General features: G+C 35.6%; 1 protein-coding gene and 1 long non-coding RNA gene across 2 annotated transcripts; one reads left to right on the forward strand and one right to left on the reverse strand.

Moving 5' to 3' along the window:
• Positions 1-370: 370 nt before the first annotated feature.
• LOC120123411 (probable manganese-transporting ATPase PDR2) lies at positions 371-22,281 on the reverse strand. The gene is made up of 21 exons (XM_039142311.1): positions 21,873-22,281; positions 21,685-21,777; positions 20,093-20,295; positions 19,632-19,704; positions 19,362-19,534; positions 19,057-19,228; positions 18,537-18,641; positions 18,344-18,454; positions 18,152-18,238; positions 17,881-18,063; positions 17,632-17,682; positions 17,423-17,548; positions 16,803-16,882; positions 13,392-13,500; positions 7,219-7,347; positions 5,998-6,063; positions 5,779-5,850; positions 3,090-3,241; positions 2,629-2,740; positions 2,433-2,549; positions 371-1,777 (listed from the first exon to the last, which is right to left on the reverse strand). Exons 1-21 carry the CDS (start codon positions 22,119-22,121, stop codon positions 677-679), a joined length of 3,564 nt encoding a protein of 1,187 aa, XP_038998242.1. The 5' UTR covers positions 22,122-22,281; the 3' UTR covers positions 371-676.
• Positions 10,526-27,768, forward strand: LOC120123412. Its single transcript, XR_005516187.1, has 3 exons — positions 10,526-10,536; positions 15,626-15,628; positions 27,658-27,768. It is a non-coding gene; the product is annotated as an uncharacterized LOC120123412 (long non-coding RNA).
• Positions 27,769-27,803: the final 35 nt, after the last annotated feature.

The raw sequence follows: 27,803 nt of genomic DNA on the forward strand, positions 1-27,803 counted from the left end.
TACATAAATTCATTTTGAGAAAAATATTATTTAGAATTAAGGAAATAAAAATTATACAACTGTAAATAAAGAAAATTTAAAGTTAATTTAAATCAACTTAAAAAAAAGTTTCAAAGAAATTGAGGTAGATATTGCAGTCGAATATGACATGAGAAAAAATATTTTAAAAAAAGGTAGATCTAGAGTTTGGGGAAAAAAGTGAACTTTGATCGTTCAAAAATATAAAATTAGCATACCTACCGGGAGTAGTACGCACGTCTTAAATTCTAGGCTCTCATGACATGACATGAGATGCAAATAATAGACCAAGAATTTGAATGCAACGTGTCAATAGCATATAATTAATTTATGTTTCCGGCCTGTAAGTTCAACTACAATGTATTATTTTTTAATCGTGTCGATACTGTTCTTTCTTTCAAGTCGGCTGAGCCAAAACAAAATTTGAGGTCTGTACTTTACCTAAAGAATCACTGCCTCCTCTACAAAAATATTGTTCCACACAAATTCCACAATTCTAAAGGATTAGGCAATGTGATTTAACCAGATCAAAGTTGAATACCTGGAGAGCTAATTCGCTAAATTTAATAATCTCACCAGCGCCAGCATTTTTCAAAAATACCCACACCACCATAAGCAGAGGAGAATTCTCCAGGTCAATTCTCTGTTCAGTGTCCACTTAGACAAGCTTCTTCTCTGAACCAGCAGCAGCCACGCGCTGACGCTTCCTCCAAGCCGGGATTTTACCAGGGAAAGCCCATCTTAACAACCTCTCCCACGCATAGCAGCCCAGAAACATCGTTAGAGCCCACAGCAAGAGCTTATCCCTCAAACCCGTCGGCAAAGGAACCAGGCTCAACCAATCATTCAAGTCCCTAAATAGATCAGAAGTTATGACCACAAAGAACCCCGATGCAGCTCCAAGCGCATACAAGAAAGGTTTGTTTTCGGGGATGCTCTGGTTGAAAGGATGGCCCATATAGTTCACTGCAAACGTTGCCACCTGAAGCATCATGCTCACCATGTACGAAACCGTGTTCACTAGATTAGGGTGAAACCCAGAGTCTGGCTCAATACATTCCTCAGGCATGTACTTCTCAGCCTCTTTCACAGAATAAATCAAGAAAAGCAGGTGCATTGCAAACTGTCCCATGAGAGAAAGGAAGACATAGAAGCAGAAAATATTTGGGTGGGGCCGTGCAGCAGAAAGGGTGGGCAGCGGGCGAGCATGTGAGATGAACAGGAAAAAAGCAGCTGTAAATACACCGCTAATCGTTGCCTGGATGTCACCCAGCTTGACGCCATCCAAGTACATCACACTTAAAACATAAGCCGTAGCAAGGCAGTTAAGGCCGAGTATCTTGAACATCTGAAGGGTAGTCACAAGGGTGCTGCGTCCTTGACGAATTATGTCAGTAGTTGGAGCAACTGATGCATGCTTTGCTGTAAATGGTGATGCCATCGAGGCATCCCCCAGTTTGACAATAGGAGCTGAGCGACCATCACCCTCCTCATTCAGCTCATCCATCATCTTCTTCAGCTTCTGTCGTTGCTTCTCAGCAGCAGTAAGATGTCGATTACTGGCTGTAAGGTTGCTAGATTCTGATCTGGTGGCAACTCTTCCTTTCGAAGAGGCTTCTGAACTGCCTGTTGCTTCTACACTGGGTTTCGATTTCTTCGACTTCAAGGATTTTGTGCTTCCATCTTTAGATGTTCCCGATGAAGAGCTTTCACTTTTAGTTGGAGGCACTGCGTTCAATAGAGCGACACCTACATGGGCCTGAACAAAAGGTAGGGTGTTACAAACGGGTAGAAGAACATTTCATACGAAAATACAGATACAAATTGTTAATAAGACAAAGCCGTCCTTAGGAGAGAAGAAAAAACATCTTATTCTATCAATATAACCAGAAAATTGTAAACATTGTAGTTCTGCAACTAAAACCCAAAATAATAACAAAAAGCTTTCATGTATATTGTAAATTTATTTAAAGAAATTGTATAAACCTGACATGCATTTACAATAAAAACTAGAAAAAATTTGGAACTTCAATTTAACTTCATCAGGACCACATAGAAAAAGATAAAAGATACAGATCCACCTCATAGCCAAAACAACTGACTGACCAAATTAATCCTACAAGGTATCCAGACAGATGGTAATAAAGAAAAAAAAACTGTCTGGGACAGCTCATAGAACAGATCCTGTCAACTAGTTCAGGCTTAATTGAGCTGATCCCTATATGATTGGTTTTCTTTTGGTTAATGGGTAGATTGACAACTGATGGCAATCGATACATGGTGCTAAATACGGATGCAAAAATATTTTCACAAACCTAAAAGGCCTTAAACATAATGGTTGCACAATAAACATGTTAAAACATCACCTGCTTAAGAGATAAATTAAGAAACCAACAGTTGTAGTAAAATATTACCTGCTTAAGAGCTCCAACATCATTGGTCCCATCACCACACATTAAAGTCAACCTTCCCACTGTCTTGAAAGTGGTCATGATAAGTTCTTTCTGCTCTGGAGCAACTCTAGCAAAAACCTACAATGACATTGTGATGTCAATAACTAGGGCAAAGTGATGCAGAAAACCAATAACAAATAGATGGTAGAGTTGCAACCTTAACAAAAGGAATCACTCGTAAAATAGCACAAGTCTCTTGTAACATTTCAACGCAGTCACCTCCAATACAAAGATCATGAGTCTCAGACAAAGCTTCAACCTCGTTCTCACTGATATCAGGTAAAATCCTTTGATCAGTCAACTAGAAGAATGAAAGGTGGAGTTCAACACACCTAATCAGCAATTCAATGACTATTCCAGAAAAGAAATAGTATTATCAAAACAAGATATACAGGCCCGGAGAAGAACCTAGATATATATATATATATATATATATATATATATATAGGAATAACAGGTCTCATTAAAAAACCCCTTCTTGATTAATGGAGCTTGAACTCCTAGATATATATATGGAAGAACCAATATTTATGATGGGCAAGTTTCAGAATTTAAACCAAGTAAAAACCTAGAGGGAAATTATATGTCAGAAAAAAGCAGTAACCCAAGAAAGATAACCTGTAGGGAATCCTCTCCGTCTCATCTGGTGATACCCATTCGTAAACTTTACTATTCTTCACTGCACCAAGAATCAATGCTGGTTTAGACACAATATGAACTTGGCCAGCAACATGGCAAGCTGTCAAGGCTTGATCACCAGTTATCATCACCTAAAATTAAGAAAATTTGTTTTCAGAGAAACACAAAGTTAAGTCCCCAATCTAGGAATTCACCACTTAGGGAAGGAAGGTGAGATAGTAATGCATACAGGCACACTTGAGATAGTAATGCATACGGGCACACTTGAGATAGTAATGCATACAGAGCACACTTGCAATTGCAAGTATTTTCCACTAGCCCTAAAACCCCCCACAGTGATATGTTACACCAATGGAACAAAGTATTTCCCGTTCTCAAAGGAAAACATGAATCATAGGAAAGAACAAATCGAACATGGAAAACAGGGAGATTGGTATTGATCAAATCGGTTCTATCCTCATGCCTACGTATTTTTTGTCTATGTTCAAGATTCCAGCTTCAATCCTTAAGTCTCTCAATTCAATTATGTCTAATTTTTTATGGGGAGGGGGCAATGGTATAAAGAAGATACAATGGGTTAAATGGGATGATGTCTACAGATCAAAGAATGAGGGAGGCTTGGGAGTTCGGAATCTGATTTGTATGAACAGAGCACTACTAGGGAAATGGTCTTGGAGGTTTGCAAATGAGAGAAGCTCTGTTTGGAGGAAATTTATATGTAGCAAATACAAAATTGATTCCTCAAGGTTACTGTTTGATAGAAAGATTTCACCTCAATCTTCCTGGTTATGGAGAACACTGGTTAACAACCATTACAAGCAAGACTCCTTTGGTTCTAAGTTTCTTAGTTTGTGCAGTTTTCATGTTGGAAATGGTAAGCATGTTCGATTTTGGCAAGACAGTTGGGCTGCTGATTATCCGTTCCAGATTTTGTTTCCTAGACTGTTTTCGCTTTCTACTAATAAATATGGTAAACTTTGTGAGTTTGGGGAATTTCTTTCATCGGGCTGGATTTGGGATGTTCAAGTAAGAAGAAATTTAAATGATTGGGAGCTTGAACAATGGTGTAATTTGGTGAGCATCATTTCTTCTTTTTCTCTGTCTAAAGATTCCAGTGATGGTTTGATTTGGAAAGGCAGTGGGGATGGTGTTTTTACAGTCAGTTCTTGTGTTAAGAGGTGTGCATCAGGTTCAGAAGATGTTCATTTCTGGAATAAAATTGTTTGGAGAGGATTGGTTCCCCCTAGAGTTGAAACATTAGTGTGGCAAATTGTGCTTCATAAAATAGCTTTTAAAACCGAATTGGTTAAAAGAGGTGTTCAAGGTATTGAGGATGATTTATGCCCTCTTTGTAGAATGGTTGAAGAAACTTCCTCGCATTTATTCTTCACTTGTTCGGTTGCGTGGTCTTTGTGGAACAAATTTCTAAAATTTTGGAGGTTTAGTTCTATTTTTCCTGCAGAAGCAAAAAAATTTCTCCTAGCTTGGGATGAGTTGAAATCTAATTCTGCGATATGGACTTTCATTCCTGGGGCTGTTATTTGGACTATTTGGAAAATCAGAAATTTTATTGTTTTTGAAGGGGGAAGCTTGATCAGACAAAACTATTCTTCTTAACAAGAGTTAGGCTTGCTTCTTGGTTCCTAGCAAAGCATAAGGATGTTTCTATTCCTAAGGACTCTTTGATTTCTGATCCTTCTATAGGGGATTCTTACTCGCCCTACAAATTCTTGAAGTCTTCTATAATCCCTTGATTACCTCCCCCTATGGGTTTCATCAAATTGAATGTGGATGCAGCCACTAGCAGTGATTGTAAGAAATCAGGTCTTGGAGGTCTTTTGAGGGATCATTCTGGTGCAATCCTAGGTTCTTTTCAGGAGCCTGCTGGTTCGGGACCTCCGACATTGAAGGAACTTAAAGCTATTCAAAGGGGTATTTCTTTCTTTGCCTCTTTTCAAGGGAGGGTTAAAGATAGGCTGATTGTTGAGAGTGATAGCAGGGTTGCAGTAGACTGGATCAACAATGTTGATTCATGTCCAGTTGTATATGGTTTCATTGTTAGAGATATAGTTGATAGTCTTAGAATTTTGGGGGGTTGTTAGATGGGTTGCAAGGACAGCTAATATGGATGCTGATGCTTTAGCAAAGGCTGGTATAGGATGATTTGTCGTTGGCTTTTTCAGTTTGGTTTTCTGGTTCCTGTTCGGATGGGGTTTGTTGATTGTTGTAAGGGTTATTTGGAATAGATTTTCCAAGGTTGTAATTATTATTTTCTATAATGAAATTATAAGGCACTCTTTTCCTCCTGCTGCTGATTAAGAAGCTTCTAAGCTCCATTAATCAAGAAGGAGGTTTTTAATGAGGCCTTCAAATCTTATAAAAAAACATGGAAAACAGGAAGGGCATGGAAAAAATAAAGTACTATGAACATTCTCTTAGGGGGCCAAAATCCAATCTGCCCAGGTTTTGGCGATTATTAGAGAAAATGAGAAACAAGTCGAGATTTATGATCTGGCACAATTTCCTATAGCAAAGAGATTTAAATGATTGCAATAGGAGAAATTTCAAGATTTACAATTTTTCAAATCAATCACGATCTTTATCACTTTAACAGTGGAACAACACAACAACCTTAAAAAAGATATGACTAAAAGACAACGCCACTTACCAAATCATGTGAAGAATTCTTTAATTCAGATAGAATAGTGGAAGAGTCTGCTCTAATAGGACAGTTAAATACCTGAAAATTAAGTTTTGAGAAGTCAGTGAAAAAAGGTAGCTAATATCAAATATTGATCTAAACATCTAAACAGGGCAAGAGTGTTCAGCAAACAAAACCCCCCAAAAAACTGTACAAAGATGAAAGAATTCATTGCTTAATGCTTACTGCAAAACCAGCAAATGTGAGGCCAGATTCTACAGTATCCCTCTCCATGCTTCTAGCTTCACTAACCTACAGGAGACATGACAACACATGAGATCAGAAGGCTGTACAAATCTACAAGGAAAAGAAAGAAGTTAAAACTGCAAGCCTTTATGGTTCGTCATGCATTTTAAGAAACTTATTATATTATATAATGCTGGTTTTATCCTCAGGAAGAGGGTGTCTAAACTCTAAACACTTTTCATGATCAAGGTCTCTAATCTAGATTTGAGATTATCTAATAATGTCCTAGGGTGAAAAAGGAGAGAGCCAATTCCAAATAAAAACTAGTTTCAACTAATCTAAAACTTATTAAAGTGTTGAAAGATTTTGGCACCAGAGTGAGTCCATGGCCAAGTAAAAAAAGTGGTTAGGACTTGGGAGTACAACTATAACCCATAAGGAATTTAGTCGCTTAGGTTAAAACTGAATTCATGGGGTTAGTATTATTTTACAGAACCTATAGAAAATCTTTGAAATCAACCCTTAACCAAAAAAAAATGTTTCATTTAATTCTATCATGATTTTCGTATACCTGAATTATACTGAAGTTTTCATTAAACAAAAAGTTCATAAAGTTCAAACTTACAAAAATTCTAACAAATTGGATCTCTAGAAAATAAAGCTCATATACTTAAACAAATTAAGATTATGTGAATAGATTAAGAATGTGTTTTACTAGTTTCAGATAAAATGTCAGGCCTTTCAGCTTTCAAATGATCAATCTATCCAAAAACTGATATGCCTGAGATTAAGTCCGATAACTGACAAGAATAATTTCAGTGACAAAATGAATTAATTCAGTTGGCTAATTAGTTAAAACTGAATTACACAGCTGATACCGGTCAAATCACTTCTTTTTCCTTCTCATTTTTCTACCCTAAAAAGAGGCCATGTTATTGCAAAGGAACTGTCCACCATGAAATTTGTTGGAAATGTTTCCAATTGTTGGAACAAATAATTCTATTACAAGCGAATTTAGATTTATTGAAGCTCTCACAAGGAGGGGGTGGGGGCAGAAGTATAACCCAGCAATCAGTTATAAACTAACAATATTGCTACCAATGTTATGAGATTCATAGCTACTGCACAACATCTTATGTTGCTTGAGAAAAGGAAAGAAATAAAAATAACAAGAAAAAGACACCGGGAGCATGTTCAATATTGAATCCATATAAAACTTACTGTCATATCTGGAAGAGACTTGTAAGCTAGGGCCAGGACACGAGACCCTTGTCGTGTATATTTCTTGTAGGTTTCAACATATGTAGGAGGCAAATCAACGAGTCTATCTTGGATAGTCTCAGGTGCACCCTACAAACATAAGTTCACGCTAATGAGAAAACAATGTTAAACAGTTTCTTCTTTCTAAATAACTACTTTACATGGCATATATCAACTTATGAAAGCTAGCAAATGCATTATGGAAGGCCCAATTATTACCCCTTAATCAGATGGCATATGGAAAAGGGAGGAGAAATATAGCTTTAACTATCATACATAACAATGTCAACCCTTAATGGGTACAGTGCTTCAAACATTCCTAAGCAAAAACAATGTTTGTTGCAGGTGTGATGCTTCTGATTTGGCATAGAAATGTTTGTGATAGTTTTATTTCATTTCACTACGCCAAGGATGTTCCTTATATCCACTTCTTTTTAATCTTGTGGGAGAATTTCTAAACCTTTTGCTTTCTAAAGCAGTCGACTTGGGGTTGTTTGATGGTTTTCAGATAGGCCGAGATAATTCATCTTTTACACTTTCTCACTTACAATTCGCTGATGATCTGATAATTTTCTGCAGAGCCTCATAAGGTCAATTGAAGAATATTAAGAAGGTTTTGGTTGTCTTTGAATTGTGTACAGGTTTGAAGCTAAATCTATTGAAAAGCAAGATTTTTGGGATAAATATAGAAGATCAAATAGTTGAGGATTGGGCAAATTCTATTGGGTGTATTCGTGGTGAATTTCCGACGGATTATCTGGGGCTTCCTTTGGGCGCAATGCGGAATTCTGTATCTATGTGGTAACCGATAGTGAATAAATTTTATCAGAAGCTTGCAGGGTGGGAAATAGGGTCGTTATCGCTTGCGGGAAGAGTTGTTCTTGTAAAATCGGTCCTGGATACACTCCCAAATTTTTACATGTCTTTTTTTAAAATGCCTGTGGGTATTCGAAAGAAGCTGGAATCTATCATGGCCAATTTTTTGTGGGGGACCACAGTACAGAAGAAAAGGATCCACTGGGTTAATTGGTCGCTAGTATGCAAAAAGAAAGAATTTGGGGGTTTGGGTATCTCAAATTTAAAACTGCGGAATAGGGCTCTATCGGGAAAATGGGTTTCCAAATTTGGGACAGAGAAGGATTCTTGGTGGAAAAAGATTTTATGTTGCAAATATAATGTTGATAGGAAATCTATTGTTTTGAACAAGGAATTGCCTACCAATGCTTCTTGGATTTGGAAAGGAGTCATCAATAATTATTGGTCGAATGACACCGTCGGATTATGCTTTCGTAATCACCATATTTTACAGGTGAGAAAGGGAGATTCAATTAGATTTTGGCATGATAGTTGGTTAGGCAACATCCCTTTGAAGATCAAATTTTCCAGGATGTTTTCTTTGTCGGTTAAAAAGGATGGGTTCATTGCAGAATTTAAAAATGTTAGCAATGGGAGGTGGAGTTGGGACATTCACTTGAGGAGAAATTTGATGGATAGTGAAATTGATCAATGGATTGAACCGATGTCGTTGTTGGATTCATTTCAGCCTGGATTAGAGACTAAAGACTGTTTCATTTGGAAAGGAAATGGTGAGGGTGTGTTTTCGGTTAAGTCATGCAGTATCCTAATTTCCAGCTTGTCCGAACCAGATTTGTCATGGTCAAAGCTTGTTTAGAGAGGGTTATTACCTCCCAAAGTTGAGGTTTTTCTTTGGAAGGTGGTACATCAGAAGCTGGCTGTTAAGACTAATTTATTGAGTAGGGGTGTCCAAGGAATTCAAGATTCTCTATGCACGTTTTGTGGTTTGGAGCAGGAGTCGGTTAATCATTTGCTCTTTTCGTGTCAAACTGTGTGGGAAATTTGGATGCGCATCCTTCGAATGTGGAATTTATTTTCTGTTTTTCCAGATAATCCTAAAGGTTTTCTGCTATCATGGTTTGAGTTAAATCCAAATTTTGATATTTGGAAACTTATTCCGGGTGCTGTTTTGTGGACTGTTTGGAATTGCAGGAATCATATTGTGTTTGAGGATGGTAGACTGGATAAGGCTAATCTTTTCTTCTTGGTTAAGTATAGGGTGGCTTCTTGGTTCTTGGTTAAATTCAATGATCTCAATATCCAAGTTGACTGTCTGGTGGGTGATTTAACCTTGGCAAATTATAACGGTGCCCCTCCAAAATTGAGAATGAATAAGCCAAAGTGGTGTCCACCACCTACGGGTTTCTTTAAAATGAATGTGGATGGGGCTGTAAATTTTGATTGGAGGTGTAGTGGTATTGGGGGTGTACTCCGGGATGCTGAAAATAATAGGTTGAGTTCTTTCTCAAGAGCGACTGGTCCAGGCCCCCCGTGTAACATCCCAAATTAGGGTCAGTGACTAAATTGCAAATTTTGAAAGTTTTGTGCTCAATTTAGAAATAAATTAAAAGTCTCGGGATTTAAGTAAAGAATTTTAATATTGGATTAAATAGCAAAGATGGATGAACTAAAGGGGCAAAATGGCCTTTTCATGGGAAAGATTTTTATCTTCCCTTTTTGAGTATTATAAAACGTGGGAAATATGAGAGAGTTCCAGACTTCTCTTCTTCATTCTCTTCTTTTCCACCGTGAAGCCATAAGCAAAGGTAAGATCTCTTGTTAGTTGATATTTAGCTGAATTTAGGATTTGGTTATGATCATTGGATGATAATTAAGCTTAAGGAAAGCTTAAATCATCTTAAAAACAAAGGATGGTGGAATTAGGAGAGATTAAAGATTAAGAGTTTTTGAATGAAATATTAGAATAGAATTCATTACTCAAATTGGAAGTTGAATTTGACTTGTCATCTATGAGAATAAGAAGTTAGAAGTGTTAGAATTAAGTTTGGGTAACATGGAAAATTTGGTATGATTATTGATTTCTATATGGAGAATAGAATTTTGAGGTTTAAGATGAAATTAATGGGTATAAATTAGTTTAAGTATGTATATTTGAGTTAAGAATATTAAAGGAAGTGAAATAGAAAGTGTGGAACTGAAAATGAAGTGATTCTCGAGCTCAAAACATGATTTCTGGGCAAGGGGAATCGGTACCCATTCAAAGGGGAATCGATACCCCCTCAACCGAACCAGAAATTCCAGAATGTCCTTGGGGAACCGATTCCCCCTAAAAGAAAAAGTGATTATTGGTTTAATGAGTTCGGTTAAGTTTCTAGTATCAAATTACAAGGTGTAGGTATCTAATAATTGCCTTAAAATGTATAATTATGTAGATTCAGAGCCTGAACGAGTTCCGGAATCATTGTCAAGTAAGATCGATCAAAGGGAAAGATAAGAGATTGGAATTGACTAGTGAGGCCAGGTGAGTGCATATTCAATAGTATATGATGGGTGATGGGAAGAAGACTTGCGATGAGTCTATTTCCTGAAGAGTTACATATGAATTCATGATTAAAGGCATGAGTTGAATATGAGTGTATGTATGCTTGATTATATGAATTGATATGTTTTGTATGTGCTATGTGGTTTATGTACAAACACTATTAAGTGTTAATGAGAGAATATCAAATAAGTTATGAAATTATATGAATATAGAAGATAAGTCAAGAGATGTAGGGAAATGGAAATAGAGGTTTATGAAGAATCATAGGAGAATAAATATATGTAATAAGATAATGAAATATAAGACTATGTGAATACATGGTTATGAGAATTAGTAAAATTGAGTTATTTGATTTAATGAGAATTGAGGAAACTAAATAAGATTGAATTATAGAATGGAATGGGAATAATACATCAATTAGGGAACTTGAATATAAAGCGATGATATGTATATATATAGGATAAATTATATGCTAAAGATCTATGGAGTTATATGAAAAGGTTATAAGGAATATATGAAATTGAATTAATTAAATGGATTAAAGTAGTATATAAATAAAATATGATTAAGTGTAATATATATGTTTAGAAATACGACATAAATTATATAATCTAAGGGAATACAAAGAAATAAAGCATAAAGTAGACGAAATGAGATAAGTTATTAAATACCTATATGATATACATTATCAGGTAATATGAAAGGATTCAGGAAACTTATATAAGCTATGTGAAAGTGATCTAGGTGTTTATATGTGAATTATTCGGTGATAAATTATATGAAATAAGTGTAGTGATTACCAGATCATAAGAGATAAGTCAGAGAATGTGAATCATATGACCAGAAACTATGAGCATGTGTGATGAAATGAATATATGAAGACATGACTATGAGATATGTGATAAGAAGTTATAATTAAATGATCAAGAGATATAAGCTAAGGGATATCTGCGAATTACATGAAAATGTGCTATGTGTATGTGAATTACGTGATTATATGAATATGAAATCATATGAGAATTGACATGAACTACGTGATTACATGTATGTGTGAATGAAGCTACGAGCTTATATGAATATGTGATATGTTTACATGAATATGTGCAAGGATATAAAAGATAGTGCCCATGTTATGTGTCCTGAGAGCTTTGGGGTATAGTTGGCATGCCAAGAGTCGAGGGTCTACGCGGTCCTTCGGGACATATAGGTATCCTATGGAACATCTATGAGGTCCTTTGCAACACATATTTGGTCTTTAGCATATGTATATGATTCTTAAGGAATTTTCTACGTGGTCTTTCGGGACGTATATGTATTCTTTGGAGCATGTATGAGGTCTTTTGAGACACTTACTTGATCATTGGTATATGTATATGGTTCTTAAGGAATTTATATGTGGTCCTTATGGACAATCTTATATGGCACTACGGTGCAAATTCTACGCGACACTTCGGTGCAATTATACGAGCTGTGGTAACAGCATTAGTGCACAACCTCTATAGACTCACATACCTATAGTTCTCACATATGTCCATGGGCTAATCAGGAGATAATAACAAATATATGTTTGTGATATGATAAATGTTGTAGAAATGATATGATGTTGTGTGTGTGTATATTGTTTGATTAAGGGGTTTAAGTATAAAAGTATGTGATTAAAAGATAAACTGTTGATGATGCTTTATGTGTATGTAGGTATATTTTGTTAAGTAATCTGATAAGATTTTGTATGCTATGATGAAATAAGGTGATTTAGTATAGCATGATAGAATGAAACATGCATGCATTGTTAAATGTTATTAAGTGCATTATAATTTTTATTTGTCTCACTAAGTCATCGACTTAGCGTGTGAGTGTTTCACACGTAGGTTCCGGAAAGCTAGAAGAAAAGCTAAGAGAGCAAGCCGGGTCAGCATCTCCCTTACAAATTTCAGATCAGAAAATAGATGATTTAAATGATTTTGGTTATTTTGAATATAATTGGCATGTACTAAAGGATTGAGTTAATATGCTCTGATTAATTTTAGTTAGTGTGGTCAAGTTATGTAAATAAACTGCTTTTACTTTAATTAAAGTTTTAAATTTTCTTTGAATTTTGTCAAGAGTCAAAGTTTGAAAAGTCAATGTGACACATCGGACTCGTATCCGGGTCGGGTACGGGTTAGGGTATTACACCCCGATCATAGCAGAGATTATTGCGATCCAAGAAGGCTTAAACTTGTTTATTAATTCAGAGTGGAGGGAAAAGGGGAGTCTGATTTTAGAGAGTGATTCATCTACTGCTTTAAAGTGGATAAATAACCCGCAGACTAGTCCGGTTCACTATGCTGATTTGGTTAGAGCTATTTAGAAGACTATGTTGCAATTCAATGTTATAACTACCCTGGTTAAGAGATGTACTAATGATGAAGCTGATGGCTTAGCAAAATCTGGTATAGGATAGTGTCAGGAGTCGTCTTTGTTTCGGTTATTTAGGAGTCCTGTTTTGGGTGTTTGTACGGGAACCTATGTACTCTATCTATTTTGTTTCTGGTTGTAATCCTAATTTCTGGTAATAAAATTTAGTTACTCTTTTCCTCCTTCCTATGACTATTGAGTTTTTCGGAACTAAATGGTTATGAAGGGGGTTTTTAATGAGGCCACATTCTTATAAAAAAAAAAAGAATAACACCTACAATTCAGAATTCTATGAACAGGGTGTAACTGGCAAGAAGCTGATAGCAAAACAATAGATCATTAAAACAATTAAAAGAAAAAAAGACAATAGCTAATAGACCTTGACAAAAGCAAAAAACTCCTCCTGAACATGAACAACAACTGCCATTCGTTTCAAGTGCGATGCAAAATGGTGCCTCTGCACAATCTGCACAGGATTGCCGCTCCCTCTGAAATGCATAAGATATAAGATAAGTGAGCTAGACCATAACTTTATAAAGAAACAGGCTTCTAAAATAATGAATAATTAAAATCACAAAATGCAGGTAAACAAGATATATTCATATAGTGCATGAAACACAAACATGCAATACACTGTAATTGGACTCTAATGAGAATATGGTGTTAAATATTAACATGCAGGTTCCAAACATTAAACAGTGTTTTGTAAGGAAATCTGGACCACTGAATCAATAACCCAGCAGATTAGATAAAACTTACCATACATAAAATTACAAACGTAAAACGGAGCAGCAAAAATCTGTCAATCCTAGCTTTATCAACAGACTTAATCCATCTATGCAGATACTATCTAGGAATCCACCACCCATTATCAGCTACTATTGATAAATTTTTCAGTGGCACGATAACCATCTTATATTACACTTGTACTTATCATTTTTTTTTAAATTTCAAACCTAGTGAGAGAAGCTCCCGCTTCTCTCTTGGTTCAAGGTGACTTTTATTTTCATTCTTCATCTCAGCTCATCTTTACCATTGTCGCCCGCCGTCGTTTATCATCGCCGACCACTGTCTGTCGTCCGACATCCGCCGTCTGCAGTTCGCCGGCCGCCGCCACACTCTGTCGTCTGTTCGCCGCCACTTTTCTTCAGGAAGAACGTCTCCTCACTCTGATTTCATTTTTGAGATTAGATTTTCGAGTAAGTAATTCATTCGACGCAGATCTAATCGTCGTTCTTCTCTGATTTCAGCCGCCGGCCATCGTCAGTTCACCGTCATACCTCCGGGCTCGTCGTACACTCACGATCTAATCCTTTCTATCCTAGCGTTCAGACTTGCTGCCATTCCCCGTGAGTCTGCCTTTGACCGGTTCGACAAAGCAGAACAAGTCATGGTTCTGCCAAGTTATTCTCCCGATATTTTTCATCTCTGAGGGTTTCGTTGAAGGTCAACTCGTAGTTCCTCCTTCACTCAGGACCAAGATCTGCCTGTCGGACTCTTTCCATCACTTCTGCCCTTCTATTCCTCACCGGTAGTCACTGTTTTCACGATCCAGATTAAGTCTGAGAGTTTCGTTGAAGGAAGAATACGCTATTCCACCTTATCTAAAGTTCAAGATCTTCCTATCCGACTCGCTTCATCCCTTCCACCCTCCTCTTCTTCGCCGGCCAGTTACAGCATTCACCATAATCGGGCGCGCGACAGGGATTTTACGTCAGGTCACTAAGTTTTCCTCTAATGTCGGGTGCTGGAATCCACCCTTGTCATCAGCAGGGACCTCCGGTCCAAGTTCCTCTGCCCTCTGCAGCTGCGCCTTCTCCGCAATCTCACCCTTCTCATCATGACGAGGTTCGTACGATATTCATTATGGGTATGCCTGAAGATGTCAAAGAGAGAGAGCTGCAAAATCTACTGAGATGGCTTCCAGGTTTTGAAGCTTCGCAAGTGAGCTTCAAGGGAGAAAAGCCTAAGGGTTTCGCTCTCCTCTCAAATGCAGATTTTGCAGTTGCTGCCAAGGATGCACTTCAAAAAATGGTTTTTGATGATAAGTTGAAGTCCCTTTTGCACATTGAGATGGCAAGGAAGAATCTTGTTGTTAAAAGAGGAATAGTTACAGCTTCTGATGCTTTAGACAAGTATGGATGTGATCATGTTCCTCCTGTTCTGCCAATGCCAAATTCAGCTTCTGTAGCATCTCCTAGTCTTCATGTGACTGGTAAAAATGGGTGTTGCGATGAAAAATCTGCTGCAGATGGTGTCCACGAGGGAACCAAGGAGTCCACCACAAAAGTGTGCAATAATGACAAGTATAGCTGCTACACGATATTTGTTGAAAATTTACCCGAGAAGATTCATTGGAAGAGGCTTGGAGCTTTATTTTGCTCCCACGGTCGTGTACTTGATGCTTTTATCCCAAATAAAAGGAACTCAAAAGGAGTTCGCTTTGGTTTTATTCGCTTCGCATCAATCGAAGAAGCTAGGAGAGCGATCTCAAAAATGAATGGCTCTCGTATCGACGGCAAAAAAATTGGTGTTTCTTTCGCTAAATTCAAACCTCGACATTCCTATTGGAGAAAGTCCTCGACAAGTGTTCTTCGCAAGTCCGGGACGAAGGATGTTTCGAGGAAGAATCATTTTAAAGTTGAAGGTGTTATAGATGAAGAAAAACTTCAGGTGTTGAGCAATTGTCTAGTGGGGTGGTGCAAGGACTTTGTCAAATTGGTCATCTCGCCAGACAAATGCAAACGAAAGGCCTCACTGACTTCACCTTAACGAGAGCTGCAGGTAATGCAATTTTAATGATTTTCGAAGACAATGCTTCCTTGAGAAGTGTGAAGAACGATAAATCAAAGATTCTCGCAGAGTGGTTCTCCATAGTCGAAGCTTGGTCAGAGAGTTTGGTAATGGAGTGTCGTCGAGTATGGTTAGTTTGTGAGGGTGTTCCTTTTCACACATGGAATTGGGATACTTTCAAGAACATTGCTGATAAGTGGGGTTTATTACTAGCTATCGACGAAAGTTGTCAGTCTCCATCATCCTTTGATCGGGCAAAAATTCAAGTCCTTACAAAGGCTGATGCGAGAATTGATGCGATGGTGGAATTGAAGGTTTGTGACAACTTCTTCAAGGTCATGGTGCATGAGATAGAGCCTTCATTCAAACCAAACTCTTGGGCTCCTGAAGAAGACGATTCTCATTAGATCTTGTCTCTTCAATTGTGGTTGTTTTAGTCTATATGGTTGTAGGTGTTGCTTTTAATTTGTATTATGTTCTGTTGCGCTGTTTTATTCCTACTGTTGGTGGTGTAATTAGAAGTAAGGTGTTTAGACTGTGGCTTTGGATGAGGTTATATGAGGTTAAGGTGTTTGTTGTAATGGTGTACATCACCGTGAGAGGATATTCCGTGGTGTCTTTTGTATCGGGTATTTTATCAATAAAATTTGAGGTACTCTTTTCTTCCTTCCAATGTTCGTTAACATACAATCCAACAAAGTATTTGCAAACAGCATTAACAAAAAGAAAAATGTTTAAGGCTTGCATTGGAAATTCAAGCATTTTCAATTCGAGGATGAAACTCTGTTTTCCCGTTTTCAGAATTTTTCAGGAATCTCTTTCTTCCCCTAGAAGGGGTAATACACTACTTAAACTTGTGTGAAGTACGAAAAGAATCAGGAATGCATGAAAAGGCACCAAAAGCTATAAGGCAGCTCAAAATAAAAGAGTATAAATGAAAGTGCTAACATAAGAATCACTAATAGAAGCAAAATTTACTAGTGGGCAAGCAAATTACTTTTTTGGAATAGCCTTCTCATCAGATTTATAACTCCAATCAATTCCTTTTAGTGCAGCCTTCTCAAGAGGATCACCGACCTACGAGCATTTGTGAAACTAAAGTAACTTACAATTGAAAAATACACATAACTTCAACCAAAATCGTAAGTGTAATTGATGGCATAAAGGAGAATCCAACACAGGGCACTCGAAGACATTTAATATGCTCACACCAGGAGCAGATATATCAAAACTCATAATCTTGATGAGAATGAATTACATAATTCTATAAACATAAAGCTAAAATGTAGACATGCAAGATTTTTATAAATGCCTAATTTAAAAGTAAAAGGTTCCATTGCCATTGTGGTCTTCTAAAATTTTTAATATGTATCAGATAGGTAATACTTTGCAATCCAGTTAGCATTCCACAAACTACATAACCTATTTGTAACAATGGAAAAAACTGCCCTGACAATTGAGACATTAGACAAAAAATACTGGTTTACCATAACCTCCAATCATAATTTAGAAAACTACTTATCATCAGATAGAGAAGATAAAGTAGCATTCCAAAAAGTAATTACAAGGAAGAAGCCAAATACGGAATTATAATATTTGCTTAATAAATTCAAGTACCAGCTTGTTGTCTACAAACACCAAGGCATGACAAGAAGCCAGAATCTCAACTGTGCGGGAAGGAACGTTAGTCATATCAGATTCTAATTCTGAACTGTCATTTAACCCAACGACTCCAGAGAACTCCTGGAAAAGAGCAATGAAAATGAATTCATTAAATGGGAATAAAACATTATAGAAAATCACTTCTTGCTCTGTCAGTAGCATACCATATCATCTGATGTCAATGTTCCAGTTTTATCAAAACAACATATGTCAACCTGTGGAATAAACAGCAAGTACTGAAATCAATATAATGCATCAATTACTACAAAATCAAGCCAAAACAAAGAATAGAAATACAAGAAAATAGTACATAGCCTGTAACCATGAATGCTAAAGCTACAATCTATCTTCTTTAACTATTTCACGCAAAATTGCCAGGCCTTTAGCCCAGATAAGGAATAAATCCCACAAACCTTTCCAGCAAATGGAATTCGGAAAGGCTCAGTACAAAATATTCCACGCCGTGCAAGGGCAATTAAAGATGTATTGACAGCTATTGATAATTCCATCGGTAGCTCTGGGGGAATCACAGAAGTAATAATAAAAGAACAACTAAGGAAGAGCTTGTATTTGCTTCTTGTGGGATCTTCCAGCCCCTACATGTAAAAATGGAATTATTATCACATACCTACCAAATATGTAACCCTGATAGTGTTTTCACTACCTCAAGAAGAATTACTTTACCTTTTTAAGTACATAACCAGCAGCAATTATTGCAAATACAACAAGAAATAAGATAAAGAGGCCACTTTCCCAGCTGTTAGCAGTAACCTACAGCACATATATTGAAAATAAACTACTGAAAATAAATACAAGATGGATATAAATAAACCAAAAACTTAAACTAATATTGAGCAAGCACCAATAAGAAATTACCCTCTCTGTAGAAAACAAAATTGTTCTCATAAGTTTTCCTTGACTTGTTTCAAACCCAGTGCGCAGAACTACAGCCAAGCAACCACCATCCGGAGTTCTCAGAGGGAAGCTCTGGCTCAAATTAGATATATAGAATTATAAATGAAGGGAATAAACATGAGATATGTTAATAACTAAATTCTGGTATACCTACCTTATCAGATGTGTGCTGCAATATTTTAGTCCCTCCAAACAAAATATGATTCTTGTCACGCTTGGAAGATAGCTTATCCTCAATACCCCTGCCTGCTATAGAAACCTAGGATAAAAGTTTTACCTCATATAAACTGTTACTGTTCAAATGCTACTGAACAAGGTTTTTCTCTAGTCAGCTCCTATGAGAGAATTCATGTGGAAAACAACCCCATATGAAGTGCAACATTTATACAAACCAATTGATCTAAAATAAAATCGAAAAACATAGGGAAAGCATTTAAACGCAAAAGCAAAAGTAGGCTTAGACAATACAAAATTTTCAAGTCAAACTTATAAGATTGCAATACTGACTATTAAAGAGAAATATAATTAGTTCTACGACAGAAACTTTACATTCAATAATTGAACTTCCACAAAAAATGATTTTACACAACTAAACATAAATATCAGAAGCCTAAGGGATCAATATTGAATATTAAAATAGGAAACAATAAAGGAATTAAGAAGAAGAGATCCACCTTCCATTGGGGAGTAGACTCGCCTGTGAGAATGGCTTCATTCACAATGGCACTTCCCGATAGTATAAGCATGTCTGCAGGAACAGACTTATCTTCTTCGTTTTGACCAGATGAACGACCAACGGAGACAACATCCCCAGGCAATAGATCAGTTCCAGATAGTTTCACCCACCTGCAACTCCCATAGTTTGAATGATAAATCTAAAACTCTGGAAAAGCTTAAAAATAGTAGTAACAATAATAGCAATAAAAAAAATCACACACACACTATACGAAACAATAAGCTGATGTTTACAGAAACATACTTCCCACATCGATGCACCATTAGAGTCTGGCTGTCCACTCTAACGCGTCTTAACTCACTTAAAGTCTTCAACCGGCTTTTTGCCATTGTTGACTCAAACATGAACAGCATGAATAAGGTGAACAAACTGTAATACCAATACTCATCAAGACACCAAAGACCAACACAGAAGACCTACAGAAAGCAAGATAAAAATGCCACAAGAAAAGAAACTTGGTCATCAGGGAAAGAATTCTCTACATTTTAAAGACATTTTGAACAAAGGGAAAACCTGAAAGACAAAAAAGGGCTCCATGCAATGTTCTTTCATTAATTTCTGAAAAGTAGGTTGTGGATATTCAAATCTGCATTATAGAAACACAACCATGTCAACATAAAACAATCATATTATTATTAAAAAAATAGAACATAACCCAGATTGTTATAGTCTACAAATGTGGTTCCATAAATCATAAGTTCAAAAAACTGATATGTCTGAAGAATCATAGAAAATTGATGGGGGGAAAGAATTGTACTCTGTAAATTAAATTAGGTAAGAATAAAAACAAAATTAAAACAATAGAGCAAGGCAATATTAACACTCCAAAGAATCCAACAGCAAAACCATTAATCCATTGCTAAGCGCAGTAGGCTACTATCACAAGGTTACTTTCATTAGTCGTGTATATCCAGGACAAGTCAAATAAAAAAAATTGAAAGGCTAGAGTGAACATTATTATGATAGCAACATACACATTGCGTCCCCATTTTTCAGTTGCAGCAAGAACTTTAGCATCAGAGCCATGGCCAGTACATTTTATGTAATAACCAAATGTTTCCTTGGTAGGATATGGAAGCTTGCAAAAGGTATCCGCCTCCTTAGAATAGATGAAGCACTGCTTCCTGAAATCAAAGTAAATCTCCTCCACATCTTTTGCGGATGAAGAACTTGCTACCTATGCAATAAATCAAAGAAAAGTTTAAGAACCCCAATGTGAAGAGGAAAGGACAGGAAAAATAGGAGCACCTGAAGCAAAATCTGAATCGCACATTTCATGTGAAATAAGAGGGTTAAAAAGGGAAGAAAGGCTTCAGATCCAAATAAGGGGAAAAAGACGAGGGCAAACAGAAAGGCCATAATTATATCACACATATTATACAAACAAAATTCCCAAAAGGAAAATTGTATAATGCAAAACCAATTCTGGCACAAATACTTTATATAAAACTTAAACCATGCATTTGGTTATCTTTTCTATCAAGGTATAGAGTGGCATCATGGTTTTCTTCAAAATTTCCCAAATTGATAGTCTCTTTTGATAGTCTTGAGGGGGATCTGCCGCTAGCTGATCGTGTTATGTTCGACGAAAAGATATCGCAAAAGGTAGTCAGTTGGTCTCCTCCACCTACGGGTTTTGTTAAACTGAATGTAGATGGTGCTATGGACAGGTGGTGGTCGAAGGGAGGAATTGGTGGACTTTTAAGAGATGAGAAAGGAGTGATGTTGGGTTCGTTCTCAGAACAAGTTGGATCCGGTCCTCCTATTATGGCAGAATTGATGGCAGTGAAGAGAGGTTTGAATCTGTTCTTGGATTCGGATTTGTCGGTTAATCAAAGGATTATTTTGGAGTCCGATAGTGCAGTGGCAGTGGAATGGATAAAAAATCCAGCTATCTCCACTCCGATGTTTCTATCCATTGTTAAAGACATTGCAGACATCGTGGTCAATAAAGGGGTCATTGTCCGTCATGTACCCAGAGTAGCAAATTGTGAAGCGGATAAACTTGCCAAACAAGGGATTGGTTAAATGATGGGGAATTAATTTGGTTGTTGTTTTTCTATTTTTGGTATTTCGGGAACATTAGGGAATGATTTTTGTTTGTAATGGTTGATCATCATATGAGTTGGTTTTGTTGTAGGGTATAAACATATTCATGTAGGTACTGCTGTTTTGCAATGAGTTGAGTGGGCTGCCATAGTTTTTGGGTGGTAGTATGATCTTATTGTAATTGGTTCTTATGCAATAAAATTTCTAAGGCACTCTTTTCCTCCTTCCAATGTCCGTTGAGTCTTTGTTGCTGGACGGTTATGAAGGGGGTTTTTAACGATGCCTTCCTTTTTATCAAAAAAAATGCATTTGGTTCTGCAGAAAGAGGAAACCAAATACTAGTATGCTACTGCTACTTCTAATAATACTAATACAACAATTTTTCCATTGAAAAGCGCAAACTGCTTCTCAAATTGCATAATAGAAAATAAAAAGCAAGAAACAAAAGTAAACTAGATAATACATGCATACTTAAAATGTAAACAAATAAATAAATAAAAGAGAGATAGTAACTTGCCTGCTTACGAATATGAAGTGGCACTACCTCCTTCGAACCACAAAACTTCACCGGAGTAATTTTGCAGATATCAGCATGGTGAATATTATTAACCTGTGCACACCATTATATTAAAAGATTCAAAAAATAAATAAGTAAATCAATCCTACACTTGTACCGGACCGGAATTGCAATAGAATCTTTATCACCTTGCTATATTGAACAAAACACTTGAAATCCACGGACCAAGCCGTGAAAAGCAAGACCAATATGTGAGTGACAACAAGGCCGCCAAAGACGATGGCTGCATCAACGAAATCTATGCTAGGAACTACCATAGTTAACCAAAGCAAATAAAGCATTGCGAAAGGCCAAACGTCTAATCGCCATGCTGTGTGTTTCTTTTTAAACAAATCGACTTTGTCAACTACTTTACCACCAACATGGAACCTCGACATTTCAAATCCAACGCCCTGTTTCTTCACCGATAAATTGAGTGCAAGGAATGGAGTGGGAAACAAAGGATTAGAAAGTGAAGAAAACTGATCGATTTGGGAAGTCGTTAGAATAATTATAAATCCGAAAACTTGATTAAAGGAAAACTGATAAATAGGAAATTGTAAAAAGTTACCTGAGACAAAGAGATCTGAAACCCTAAAAACGAATTGAAGTTGAAATGCGACCGGGCAAAGGAAAGAGAGAATACCACTTTGGAACAAATAGAGTAAATTACACCGTTTCTCACTAAAGTATACTCTATCTCCTATGTTCCTCACCTAACTTTCAATTTGCTCACTAAACTTATAAATTAAATCATTTTGCTCATTCCCCTTTTTTTCTAACGTTTGAATGATGTGGTATTTTTTATTATTTTTTAATATAAAATAACAAAAAAATATTAAATAAAAATAGAAGGTTGTCGGGTTTTACCGTCAGCTAAGGTCAACACCTGTATATGGTAGTCGTTCGGTCCCAAATTTCATGGGTCGCTTCGCCTTGACAACTTGAGTTCGAATCCGACCTCCATTTTGTCAAAATTTTCTCCGAAGTCCACAAATTGAGATTGAAAATGAGAAGGTCTAAATATTTCAGTCCAAATTCACTGGTTTTAAGGCATTTTCCGATAAAAAAAACCACCATATTTGAATTTAGGGGTCGAGACAAACCAACCCATGAAATTTGAGACCAAAAAACCACCCTCAATGATGGTGGACGATGGCTGGAATGAAAATGATGTGCTGGCTAACGGAGAGAAAATGAAGAAGAGAAAGAAAAAATGGTAAATTACACAATTTCTCACTAAACGTTACTCTCTCTTCTATTTTACTCGTTGTACTTTAAATATAGGATTCAAAACAATGTTGTTTTGTTGTATATTTGGCTGTCCCTTTTTTCCCATATGTATGGGGTAAGGGGGAGGTAAGATAGTAGGCTGCCCCCAACACCAGGTTGAGAGCAGCTTCCGTAGGAGACCTCCAAATTATGAAATGCCCTCCGTGGGACTTGATCCCACGACCTCAGGGTTTAGAACCTTGTGCTCTACCAACTGAGTTTTTCAAAACGACATCGTTTTGATGTTTATGTCATGTCATAACGTCGTTAACTATTTAACGACAGAGTGAGCAAAATGATTCAATCTGTAAAGTTCAGTGAGCAAATTGAAAGTTGGGTGAGGAAAATATGAGAGAGAGTAAAGTTCAGTGAGGAACAGTGTAATTTATCCGAACGAATATAATAGGCTTAATACAAAAAAGAGTGCAAAAGAAAAACAGTTTAGTGCCTAAATAATTTTTTTTGTTAAAAATAAATGTCTAATGTTTTAAATGTTACATTTTTAGGCGACGTTAATTATCGTTAAAAATATTCGTTAAGTAATACGTGTCACGTTTTTTATAATTTAAAAATATAAAAATATTTTTATTAAAAAAACCAGCAACTTGTGCTTTTCGCTCTCCCTTCCCCCTTACGTAGCGTCGATCAGTCAGTCATGATCGTCATTGACACCATTATCAGCATCGACGTCGATCCCTAATCAAATCTTCGTCAGTCTTTCATCGTAATTTGTCACTGTTTGCCATGGAGAAATGTTTAAAGGTTCATCAGATTTTAAGTCATCATCATTGTTCTTCATCGATTCCAGTTGATTCCAACGTCCATAAGTCACACCACCACTATCATTCGAACTATCGTGCAATTCCGATCAAAATCTAACCGTTCGACGATGACGATGATAGCCAGAGATGATCGTCGATGGTTGATAATGGGGTTAAAATGAGATATTTTAGTTTTTAGGAGTTTTTTTATAATATCAATAAATTTTTGGGTTTTTTATAAATAAATTAAGTTTTAAAAAATTAAAAAATAAATTTTTTATTGTTAAAAATAAAAATATAACAGTAAACATCTAATAATATAACTGAAAATATATTAGACACCTATTTTTAGAAAAAAAAATCTTTATGTAACAAAACGTTTTTCGAGACATAGTTTGACTACTTATTTTTGTATTAATCCAATATAATATAAAGTGAAGTTTTCATATTATGTTGAGTTTATAATTTAAAATTTAATTCTTATAATTTAAAGATTTAATTTTAGATGTACGATCTAAGTTATCTTAGTGATTAATGAATAGTTATTATTTTTAAAAGTCTCAAATTCGAAAATCTATATTGCAAGAGTGATAAATTTTTATTATCAAATTATTAAAAATCTTTGAAATATATACTATAATATAATCATCTTATATTAATAAAATATAATTCCGTATTATGATGTACCATGTGATGTTTTATCCATGTTATTAATAACATCACATCCATTTATAATTTATTAGTATTCACATCCATTGATAACCTAATTTATTAATTTTAACCGATAATTAGTTTTTTCTTATTAATATGTTGTTTATTTTTTTATCTTTATTGATTGATGATAGCATCAGCTTCAATATTGATTGTCGATATTTTTATTGTCTTTTATTTTCTTTTGTTTTTATTTTTATTTTCAATAAGTATGTTTAGATCATATTTTCATTTCCTTTTATAGTGCGTTTTCTTCTGTTTTTTGGCATGTTTGCTGACCGTTTGATTATTGTTTTCACTTATTTTTTTAATGGATGATTTGACATCATTACGACTGATTAAGATGACGCTTATCGATGGTATTTTAGTAACTTTATTCTCTTTTGTGGTTAGTTTGCTAACGCGATCAAACCTATTTGTAGATATCTTTGTTCGAGTTTATTGGTTAAATTTTAATATTTCCTTATATGATACTTATGTGATCTTATTTTTTGAAAATGATGACCTCTTTAAAAACCCCTTGTAAGACCTATGAGTTCTTAAAGGAAGTATATTACTCAGAACAATGTCATGTGATAAATCAGAAGCTATAATATTGTGACAAACCGAGTAAAAGAAAAATGCACTCCCAAAGTGAAGAGCCTAAAAAAGCTAACTTATGCGCAACTTTGTTACAACAATGAACAAAACATTGCTATCCAAGATATCACGAGCTTCCTTCAAGTAATAACCCAGGGTGAACAAATCATTCATATCACTATGCAGCTTTTGTTAATCACCATAGCAGAGTCCAACTCAAAGATCACTCGTTGCCAGTGATTTTCACGAGCAAAATTCTATCCGGCAACAAATGCATGAATCTCCGCGAGACCAGATTCGATACAATTTGGAGACAGAGAGTCATCCCACCTAAAGGCAACCCTGCCTAGTCTTGAGCAATTAAACCAATAGCATCCAAACACATTCACCTTGACAACACCTGGTTCTCAGGGAATCCACCGTTCATCTTCAACACGAACAAGAATTGTCGATGGATGATAAGGCTGTCGCACTCCGCCATTTGCAAGGTTCCTGGCTGACAAAAACTCCTTCTGAAGCAACTTGGCATTGATCGCCAGTAGCCATGGAGGTTGAAGCTTATCGTCATGGACTTTGTTATAATCGTCATGGACAATTAAGCACATTACCAAGCTAACAGACAGAAACGCAGCTCAATTACCTCATACGATAAAACATCTCAAATTGGGGGGGAGGACTAAGCTAGTCATTCAATAGAAAGGAACCGAAGATCTAAGACAAAAACTTGTATAACAATACCCCTCACTTGCCCTCTATCATTCTATACAAGGAAATGAAGAACAGTATAAAGAAAGATGGACGAAAGTGAGAATTGGCATTGATCTAACGATGAAGGAAGACATTTGGAAACAAAAAAAAGTCCAAGAGTTATTGAAACTACCAGAATCCACCATTTCACTCATTTCACTCTCTTAGCCACCTCTAATTCACTACCACCAAACCCATTTTAATCCCTTACTGAAACTGAACACCAACTTAAATATTAGATCAAACACAATATCGTAGCCACCAATAACATTAAAAAAAGTTAAAAAAGGAAAATGAAGACCACTATAAAATAGAGAGAGGCGAAAGGGAGGAGACCATTATATTTTGATTTTGCATTGATTTAACGATGGAAAAAGACGTTTGGAAACAAAGAAAATCAAAGAGTTTTGGCTTATATCCATTAACTTTGGTGTAATTTTTTATGAAAAGGGCATCAGATTTGTGTTTAGGAGGTGAGAGAGAAGATGAGAGGAAGGAAAAATAAAGAAAAAAAAAAGAATTTTATAGAGGATTCGAAGTGATATCGTTTGTGTAGAATTGATTTTTTTCAAAACGATGTCAATTTAATGCTCATGACATGTTATAATATCGTTAAATAGTTAACGACAGAGTGATCAAAATAGGAGCAATTAAAAAATTTAATGAGTAAATTAAAAAAAATAAACTTTTGTGAACAAAGAGAAAGAATAAAATTTAATGATTATTTATGTACTTTGCCCTTAATTTATTATCCTCCTAAATTTAAAATGACTAAGACCTAAATACACCATTATCTCTTAAAATATGTTATTTATACCGAGCTATTCAATATAATATTTTTTTGAAAGCTTTATTCTCTTAAGTTCAAATTATTATTTAATTTACCCTAAATTATTAACTTCATTACAAAAATTAATAATCAATTAAAAATATATCTCGTCACCATTTAATTTTAATTTATTTTAGGTGTGAGTGATGAGAGTAAAGGTACAAATGACAAGTGATACAATAGTATGAATGATGATAGACTATAATACTACGTTAGTTGGAATCTTCATTTTTCATTTATTTAAATAATATTATTTTAGTATCTACATCATTATTTTAATGGAATTTATGTCTACATCGATATATCATTTAAAAATAATTATTACGTGATATAATTAAACTCAAAACTGAATTTCATTAATATACTTATATAATTTTTTTGACAACAATATACTTATATAAATTTAAAGTTCAATAATAAAATACAGACCTATCTAAAAGTCAATATAATTTCGTGTAATTTATGTTAATTTTAAATGGATCATATTTTCCTTTTAAAAATATTAGTAACTTTTTAGGGTAAATTATACGTTTACGTATCAAACTTTACTCTCTCTCTTATTTTACTCATTGTATTCTCAATTTTTTTAATTTGCTCACTGCACTTTATAAATTGAATTTTTTTAATCACTAAATCGTTTTTTCAATTACATTATGATAATGTGGTTTATTTTAATATTTTTCCCAGACACATAGGATTTACATTTAAAATAAAAGCTGCTTTTAATTACATTTAAAATAAATGCTACTTTTGCTTTACTGTATTTTCTGGTAAGAAGAAGAAGACATTTAAGAAGAAAAGCAGTGTTGCATTTGCAGCTTTGGGTGATGAGGCGAGCTGCAAAGTGAAGTTTCAGACATGGTGGAAACTGAACACTCGATTTTTGGAACCAGTAATGTTGAAACTAGTGATTCTAAAACTAAAAACAAGAGTGAAGAGGAAGTTGAAACTTCAAAGAACAAGAACTCAAGAAGAAGAATAAGAGTGGAAGGACTGCTCAAGAAGATGTAGTAATGGGAATGGGTGTTGCTGAAGGAATCATCATCGTTATCATCAACAGCAGCAGTGGTGGATTCAAGTACAGGGAGGTCTCCTTCATCCTCTTCCTCGAGCAATGATGCACTGAAGGAATTTTCAATCTTCTTAGAAGACTTTCATTTTTTTTTCTTTTTCTTACCTGA

Source organism: Hibiscus syriacus, unplaced genomic scaffold (genome assembly GCF_006381635.1).
Source record: "Hibiscus syriacus cultivar Baekdansim isolate YM2019G1 unplaced genomic scaffold, ASM638163v2 tig00110393_pilon, whole genome shotgun sequence".
NCBI lineage: Eukaryota > Viridiplantae > Streptophyta > Magnoliopsida > Malvales > Malvaceae > Hibiscus > Hibiscus syriacus.

Bases quoted from the DNA above. Each gene is read 5' to 3' on its own strand.
- LOC120123411 (XM_039142311.1), bottom strand. From the start codon at position 22,121: ATGTCGAGGTTCCATGTTGGTGGTAAAGTAGTTGACAAAGTCGATTTG. The intron at 20,296-21,684 runs GCAAGTTACTAT...TTTATTGCATAG, and splicing joins CACTTCATATTCGTAAGCAG to GTAGCAAGTTCTTCATCCGC. The intron at 13,501-16,802 runs GTAATTTGCTTG...TATGCATTTCAG, and splicing joins GAGAAGGCTATTCCAAAAAA to AGGGAGCGGCAATCCTGTGC.